The sequence below is a fragment of the Mytilus californianus genome, unplaced genomic scaffold (assembly GCF_021869535.1).
Source record: "Mytilus californianus isolate M0D057914Y unplaced genomic scaffold, xbMytCali1.0.p SCAF_1, whole genome shotgun sequence".
Taxonomy (NCBI): Eukaryota; Metazoa; Mollusca; class Bivalvia; order Mytilida; family Mytilidae; genus Mytilus; species Mytilus californianus.
Window position 1 is genome coordinate 64,069,030 of NW_026262581.1, and position 9,559 is coordinate 64,078,588.

At 30.6% G+C, this 9,559-nt stretch overlaps 1 protein-coding gene across 2 annotated transcripts in view; it reads left to right on the top strand.

Moving 5' to 3' along the window:
• Nucleotides 1-6,239, top strand: part of LOC127706006 (receptor-type tyrosine-protein phosphatase kappa-like) — a 41,063-nt gene extending 34,824 nt beyond the window's left edge. Inside the window, exons 26-27 of one of the 2 annotated variants that reach the window (XR_007984151.1) lie at nucleotides 1,314-2,053; nucleotides 2,221-6,239. Coding sequence is in view for 1 of the 2 variants with exons in the window: in XM_052210405.1 (XP_052066365.1) it covers nucleotides 1,314-1,373 (60 nt within the window). In the remaining variant the exon portion in view is untranslated. Of the gene's footprint in view, nucleotides 1-1,313 lie in introns of both variants that reach the window. The other variant, XM_052210405.1, reaches the window with a different exon arrangement.
• Nucleotides 6,240-9,559: the final 3,320 nt, after the last annotated feature.

The following is a 9,559-nucleotide window of genomic DNA, read 5'->3' on the forward strand; positions in this document are numbered from 1 at the left end:
TATTTATTTAACATCAGACATATCACTGTTCTTTATAAAATTGGAAGAGGGATGAGTGGGGGAGATGTAGGAATATTTTACAACAGTTTCCTCTTTAAATGCTTTTGTGAAGTAACCTATGTCAAATAGCAGGATAACCAATTCTATGATTTTATTAGTCCCCTACCTGTCACTCAGTCTGTCATCTCATCTGTCTAATAAAATTTTTGTTGCATTTTTCAAAGAAACTACAAATCTGAGCTTCCTAAAGTTGGGTTTCAAATTTCATGTGAGCATGCTATACCATGTGATCTGATTGCAACTTAAAATAATCACATATAATGAGAGGAAGCTCCCTATTGGTTTTGAGGTCAATATTGTCAAAGGTCAAGCTCATAGTTTCTTATATATACCAAAATTTGTACAAAAAGTGGTTTCTCAATGCTAAAATAAATACCCCGTACACTACATATGGGATTGTTACCAACCTTGGATATATATTGTCACATATGAAGAGAGGATGAGGTCACTATACCAAAGATTGTTCTTCCAAAAAATAGACAGAAATTTGTTACGAAAAAAGTTTTCAAATCTAAACTAAATATGGGATTGCGATTTTACCCACATATATGGTCACACATAATGAGAGGCATCTCCCTACTGATTTTGAGGTCACTGTGTCTAAGTTCAAGGTCATAGTAACTAGAAGAAGAGAGAATATGTGTTAAAAAAGTGTTTATCAGATGCTAAATCAATTACTACAAATAGGATTGCAACTTTACTGGTATACATCGTCACATTTAATGAGAGTAAGATAAATATGTCTGTTTAGATCAAAATGTCTAAGGAAAAGGTCATAGTTTTTAAAAATAGAAAACAATTAAAGCTGTAAAGTGGTTATTGAATGCAAAATCAAATACTACATATAGGTATGCAAACTTACTTGTATATATGGTCACATATAATGAGATCTCGATCAATCTTCATGTAACTATTTATAAGGTTAATTTCAAAGTAAAAATGACACTGTATTAGGAAAGTTTTTTAAGGATGTGTTATATTGGATTGCAATTTGACTTTGATACATGTTCACAGAAGAGGAAGTCTTAGTCAATTGGTCTAAAGTCATGGTCATACTTACTAAAAATTGATTTGATTAAGAACATAATACTGTCTAAAATCCTAATTTATATTGGGGCGAGGGGTGTGTGAACTGACTCAATAAAGGTTCTTTAATTGCACCAGTGTTAGGTCTTAGTTTTTTGTTCATTTACTTAAGTTATGCATGTTAGTGTTCAAGCAATACTTCATAATAAAATTGTTTTATTTTGTAGGAGCAATATCAGTATTGTTACAAAATGGCAGAATGTAATTTACGACCACCACCACAATAGTACCCTAGATCTGATGTAAAACCAAAGACAGAAACTCTGTAATCAAAATCAGGTTCTGTGTTGCCAAAGAATCTTCTATTTTTGTATGGTTGTTGATTTTGTGTACATATATTATAATCAAATTATACGTGTACAGAAAGGTTATTGTTATCAGCATTCAGTGATCAAGTCTTTCTCGTGAATATGGTTGTGTATTTTGAAGTGTCTATAGCACAGGACTGGAGATAACATGTAAAGTAGCATGAGAGGAGTTTACTATATACATATATATATATATATATAAGTATGTTTTATGTCATGTTTATGACTTTTAAATTTTTTCTAGTGCAGTAATTCTACTTAAGAATTCCATTTGACGGATGATGTATAGATTGAGATATTTATCCAATAACTTTTCATGTAGATTTATCTGTCAAAATTTGATATTTTGAGATCTATATAATCTTGTTGATATTTTTAATTTTTAAATTTCAGTTTGAATCTTGTTTGTAATCGGAATTGGTCTGTGATGTGAAAAATTTGATCTGTCAATTAAGAAAGACATTTATATAAAATAAGCAGACCAGTTCCCGAGTTACAGTAAAGCAAGACATAGGTATGATGTTTCCGGCGTCGGCGGTGTTGTCAACAATGTATAAGTTTGTGATTAGGTCTAGTTTATGGTGAACCACTGTTGGTAGGTCAATGATATTTGGTATGCAGTTGTATTAGCATTGGCACAGCTCATTTCCATGGAGATTATTTGGCCCTGCCCCCTCAGTCATGGTCTATTGACTATGAAACTTTTGCTTAGTTTACATGTATTAGTTTGTGATTAGGTCAGTTTATGGGGAACCACTAGTGGTAGGTCAATGATATTTGGTATGCAGTTGTATAAGCATTGGCATATCTCATGTCCATGGAGATTATTTGGCTCCACCCCCTCAGTCATGGTCTATTGACTTTGAAACTTTTGCTTAGTTTACATGTATTAGTTTGTGATTCAGTCAGTTCAAGGGGAACCATTAGTGGTAGGCCAATGTTAATTGGTATGCACATTGCAGTTGTATAAGCATTAGCACATCTCATTTCCATGGAGAATATTTGGCCCTGCCCCCTCAGTCATAGTCTATTGACTTTGAACTTTTTGCTTTGTTTACATGTATTAGTTTAAGATTAGATCAGTTTAAGATGAACCGCTAATGTTAAGTCAGTGATATTTGGTATGCAAATTAATTGGCATTTGCAAGTCTCGTTTCCATGGAGATTATATAGCCCCACCCCCTCATCATGGTTCATTGACTTTGAAACTTTTACATAGTTTACATGTTAATGTTTGTGTTTAGGTTTGTTTAAAGGGAACGACTTATGATAAGTCAATTGTATTTGGTATGCAGTTGTATTAGCATTGGCACATCTCATTTCCATGGACCTTCAGTCATGGTTCAATGACTTTGAATATTTGCATAACTTACATGTTAAAGTATTGCTATTTTTATTTCAACATTTGCATTATCAAAATAACAAAAAGGCAACACATATCTCTGTGTTAATAGTTTATTGAAATACATACATACAAATCACTTTTGAGTCATTTACAAACCATCTCAATTTTTTTTTTGTCTGTACATTTAGTGTTATATGTAGTAAAACTTATATACCAAACATCTTTGCAATTTATATGCATTTATGATTTATATAAAATCTAAATAATATAACATCACTTTTTGACATTCCTTGTTAATTAATAATTCATATATATCTATATGTGCTTTACATGTGCTTTATATGTGCTTTTTATGCCATTCCATTGTTTATGATGAATATTTTTTATTCAGAAGTGTTCATATAAGTAGCATACTCAGTTTTACATTTTGGACATAATATTTTATACAAAAGCATACCACAGGGAGCTAAGATCTGGTTTAATTAAGTTAAATAAAGTTATATAAATAGTGTGTTTAAAAGTTGCAAGTAGGTTAGATCTTACAAAGCAGGGTGAAATTTTCTCACATTGTAAAAAATAATAATTGATATAAATTTTATTGTGATTCTTTTGTTTTGATGTATTACTTTCTTCTTGGAAATCTTTTTTGAAACTAGGGGTACATAAAACATGCAGAACTAATGAAACAAAATTTCAATAAAAAAAAGGTGTAAAAGTTATCTTCCTTAAAAAAGATATGTGGCACAACTTTATTCTATTGGGTTTTTTTCTACATTAAGATCCAAATGTACAATCATAAGTATTAATTACCTGGACAAATTTTATCTAAATGAGACATAAATCAAGTTATAAAGATGTTCCCTCTTGAAATGCAAAGAATTGTTTTTTTCATAATTGAAGTATATAATGTGTAGAACTCCAAAAATATGGGAAAATGAATTTAGGTTTGTTGTGCATTTTCTTGGATACAAGGCAATTGAAAGAATAAGAATTTCTACCAGGGAAATGATGTTCCAAGATTGTTCATATGAAATATATAGAAAGAAATGAATGCGAAACTGTATGAAAGATATATTCGAAATATCAATCAATGAATCAATCAAAATATTTGACAGGATTTTTGAGATGTAATTTTTGTAAGATTAGTAAGAAATATAGGTGCTGCATGTCAAAAATACATGTGTAGACTAGGAAAAAACCAGAAGGATACAATATGTTAAGGAAAGGTTGAAAATGGTGAGTTGAAACATCCTTTTTTTTTTTTTAACCAAGAAAGCATTGTAAAGAAAGTAAATAGTTTACTGTTTTTCATACTCTGAACTTATCTTGTTGACTTTTCATTCCAAACTGATACTGTGTAACATAAGTAGGGTTCAAATTTTTTTTTATGCTATCTTTAAACACACAGATCTTAGTGATTTTGCCAGTGTTCTTTCTACTGATAAATCAGTATTACAGTTTAGTATTTCTTAACAATTGTACATATAAAATATTTGTATGATAATAATATTTCATTTTGTACAGTGACCTTGTATATCTACAGTTATATTGCTATATCATAGTTCTTGGGGAGGCTTATTTGAAATCATACATATTTAAGATTAAACACAAGGTTTAGGTCATGTCCATAGAAGTCCAGTTGTATCTAAGTGTAATCCGATGTAATGCATTTAGATACAGTCAAACCTGTTTGAAGGGTTGCTGTCTGGAGAAATAGACCTTATGTGAGAGGTGACCTTTTAATTGAGGTTCAAAATGCATAGGTATTGCTACTTTTGGACAAAAAAAGGGTGACCTGACAAGACAGGTTTAAGCTTAATAGAGTTGATCTTTAAAACAGGTTCGACTGATTAATAATACAGATATAATATAGATGACTCTGTTTTAAAAATGTTAGGAACCCTTACGTAAACTTTTTTTAAGGGGTCTGTATGTAACCTCTTACAAGGTAAAATTTATGAACCTACCCAACATAACCCTGTTTTCCCCAATAGCAGTTAAAATTTTTTGGCTTTGCATCCTTGTCAACCCACTAAGAACCATTTATTGAATATTTTGTCTCATCCTGTGGGAATTTCATATAAAAAATGAAATTTTAAGCATCCTTACACTTATATGATATAATCAGTATATTCAAGCAGGGCAAATGTGCTATTTTATTATATATCAACAAAATGTGTTCCCTTGGAAACATGTCAGTATATATACTTGTGGTTGTGATAGAATTGTGATATTTTGTTGTGAACATTTCAAATATTTTATCATTCCATAAGTTGTTCATTGCATTAAATGTTTAATTGTTTTCATGCATCAGTAATAGCTTAAAGCAGTGTCAATCCTTTTAAAGGCATTATATTTCAACTTATATTTTACTACTGAAATGTTGAAAACAACATATCAGACTATCTGATTCTTAGATAATTTGTGTACTTAGGAATTTATTATTAACATATACACTTTTCAACGTTAGTTTAATCAGCTACAGTATTTTTAGAGAGATTGTCATACTCATGGCTACTTTTAGTCAGTATTTAAGAAATAATAGTATTTCTATTCATTATGTATTTCTTGATGAAAATATTATGTTTCTTGTAAAAGATATCTACATTCATCCACCCAGCAGTTAACACAATTGTGTTATTTTTTTATTTTTAAAGATTGTTTTGCAAACTAACACATATAAAAGTAAAATAAAAGATTTATATATATTTACCATTTTACAATTTTTTTGAATTTTTGACATAAATTGGTTGTGTTTTATAATTGTAAAGCTCAGGTGAAAGTAACTCTACTTTTTATTATAAAATGTTTGGATATTCAAAATGTAACTTTCAGTCTGATATCTGGGATCTATAAGAGACTCCAGACCCTTAATCCAAAAATTGTTTTAGATAAACCAAGAAATTAACTTTATTGTACAATTGATAGTTTAACCTAAATCAGATCTTTTAATTAATTGTTGTTAATTAGAATTTTGTATTTGCAAATCCCATATAAATGCAGTTTCCTAATATGATTTATACTAATGGTAGACAGGTTCCATCAACATTCCAAGGATGATTAGGTTACAGTAAACACAAGTATCCATGATTTACAAAAGGCATTTCTAATGGGCAATTTTTTTATAAATTTACATATAAGATGCTTTTAGTTACCTAGTCTTGACCTTAATTTAAAGGGTCATTTAAAACAATGCCATTACTAAATTCATTGAATATTCGTTGTTTGTAAATCCTCTGAGTTGCATCATATATAATCTGTAATCCATTCCAAAATATCAAGTTTATATATGTTAACCATATTTACTGTAAAAATTAGGCTACTAGTTGTATTGTAGGTTGTCCTAACTTTTGACCTTTGTTAGTTTATTGCTTGTTATTAATAGTGTTATGTTTGCTCATTTCATCTATGAAATTATTATAAAAATATGTACAGTTGTGTTTAAGTCTTTATTTATTTATAGTTGAAGGCAAGGAATATTATCCCAGCCATTGAAGTAAAAGAGGCATATAGTGTTAGTCTTATGTCCACCTGATTTAGTAAAGTTGTGTGTTTAGGTCAATTCCTGAGAGATCACTTGAACTAAATATATATCAATGATATTTAGCTTCTAGTATCCTATTTAATGTCATACAGTAAAAATGCATTTGGATCACATTGAACTGCATTTTATGCTGAAGTGACTCCAGTAATGGTTTGTGATTTTAGAGTTATCTCCCTTTGATAATACATAAAATGGATTGACAGGAAATTCCAAAAATACTGTCGCCTGTTTTTTTTATTCTTCGGTAGTGAGCCAGAAGAGGTACATTTCTGTTTATATGCCCCCGCCTTAGCAGAGGGGGCATTAAGTTTTACCCTTATCTGTCCGTCCGTACATCTAAAAGTTGGTTTCCGTTCTCTAACTTTAGATTGCGTCAACCAAATGTTATGAAACTTATACACAATGCTAATTACCACAAAATACAGATCAAGTGTGAATTTTGGTGGTGTCACTTTAATCGTTCTAGAGTTATGCCCCTTTACAAATGGAAAAATTGCTGATTTTTTTGTTTCCGTTCTGTAACTTAAGTTTGCCTCAACCAAATGCTATGAAACTTATACACAATGCTTATAATCACAAAATACAGATCAAGATTGAATATTGGTGGTGTCACTTTAAACCGTTTTATAGTTAAGCCCTTTACAAATGGAAAAATTGCTTAATTTATCGTTTCCGTTCTCTAACTTAAGTTTGCCTCAACCAAATGCTATGAAACTTAAACACAATGCTTATTACCACAAAATACAGATCAAGTTTGAATTTTGGGGGTGTAACGTTTATTATTCTAGAGTTATGCCCCTTTACAAATGGAAAAATTGCTGAATTTTTTGTTTCCTTTCTCTTACTTAAATTTGCCTCAACCAAATGCTATGAAACTTATACACAATGCTTATTACTACAAAATACACAGATCAAGTTTGTTTTTTTGGGGTGTCACTCTTATTGTTCTAGAGTTATGCCGCTTTACACATGGAAAAATTGCAGAATTTTTCGTTTCCGTTCTCTAACTTAAGTTTGCCTCAACCAAATGCTATGAAACTTATACACAATGCTTAAAACCACAAAATACAGATCAAGTTTGAATTTTGGTGGTGTCACTTTAACCGTTTTAGAGTTATGCTCCTTTACAAATGGAAAAATTGCTGAATTTTTTATGTTTCCGTTCTCTAACTTAAGTTTGCCTCAACCAAATGCTATGAAACTTAAACACAATGCTTATTACCACAAAATACAGATCAAGTTTGAATTTTGGGGGTGTCACGTTTATTGTTCTAGAGTTATGCCCCTTTACAAATGGAAAAATTGCTGAATTTTTTGTTTCCTTTCTCTTACTTAAATTTGCCTCAACCAAATGCTATGAAACTTATACACAATGCTTATTACTACAAAATACAGATCAAGATTGAATATTGGTGGTGTCACTTTAAACTGTTCGAGAGTTATGCCCTTTACAAATGGAAAAATTGCTTAATTTATCGTTTCCGTTCTCTAACTTAAGTTTGCCTCTACCAAATGTTATGAAACTTATACACAATGCTTATTACTACAAAATACAGATCAAGTTTGTTTTTTTGGGGTGTCACTCTTATTGTTCTAGAGTTATGCTGCTTTACAAATGGAAAAATTGCTGAATTTTTCATTTCCGTTCTCTAACTTCAGTTTGCATTAACCAAATGTTATGAAACTAATACACAATTGTTATTACCACAAAACTCAGAAAAATACAAATTGTGTTAGCGTCACTATTACTGTTTTTCAGTTATATCCCTTTATGGGTCATTTTCAAAAAATGTAAAATTTGAAATTGCAAAATTGATTTAAAGTTACTTATTCAAACAACCCTCGTCATAAGCAAATCAAAACAAACAGTACCAATAGAACAACATATAAAAAGATGCAATCTTGATAATGTCATACAAGAATATATTGAAACATTTTTTGATAGGTGGTGCAATATTTTGTCTCTCCTGTTACCATGTTCAAAAGAAATTTCGGGTTATTTAGAAAAGGTTTCGATAAAATTTTAAGCTTGTTTTTCGTAGCCAATAAGATGGTTTAAAAGAGTAAAAACTTCTATATATATTCATTCTGTAAAATAATAGATTATTTGCCAATTTTTCATGTTGTACTGAAAAATTGGTTTTCAAAGGTTATAAAAATAACCACCAGTAATGCAAGTCTTAGATAGCAATTCATAATGTTCGGCATTTTTTCTCTCTTTCAAATAAACCCAACATAAAGTAAATCCCTTGCATGTTAATTTACTTTTGTCTTTATTTTATTGGTAACAGGAACATACGTTAATGATATGTCACTATCTAAAGTTCTATCCTGTTACTTTTTTGTCTATCCTGTTACCGATATCAGTATTGCACCAGCAAACGCTAAATTGCGAAGATTAAGACGTTATAACCTTTAGATGAGTTCAAACAACGAAAAATGTCATATTGTGTGCAATTATATATTATTATAAACTTTTTAAAGACGTTTCTGTCTACTATTGTCTATCCTGTTACTGTAACCATAGCAACCATAGTAACAGGATAGACATAACAGGATAGACAAATTTCCTAATTTTTGAATGCTGTTGTGTAATAACTACTCCCTTTGATGAAGTGATAATGTTTTTCTGTTGTGATTTTGGTTTCCAACACGTTATTGCACTTTTTACAAGTATACTATTGGTGTAATTAATCAATATGTTGGTAACAGCATAGACATGAAAAAAAAGTACCCACTATTTTTTTTCACTAGATGTCTTGAAATTTCTTTTCTCAACACTGTTATACCAGAAATGTGCCGTGTTTTAATGTTTAGGTTACTTTGCGCTTTTGAAATCAACACTGACTATTTCAATATTCATAGGAAGAACAATTTAACGGCTGATTTAACTAGCGGTAACAGGATGGACATGAACTTCATGTACACTTAGGAGATATACAGAAGAGACCAATAAAACACTCCCCTGCTCACTACACCCAGACCACACCAACCACCAATTCCTCAGAAAAAAAACAAGATATACAAACAAAGACAGCAATAAACAGCACATGGTCCAATTTATGTCACTTTGATAATTGGTTAACTTGGGCTTTAGATTTGGTGAATTGAGACATTCACATGATAATGATACCCCTCCTCAAAGAGGGGTGAGGGAGACAGATCGTTATGCATATGTCTGTTCATATGGTTTCTGGATGATAATTTAAGTATGGC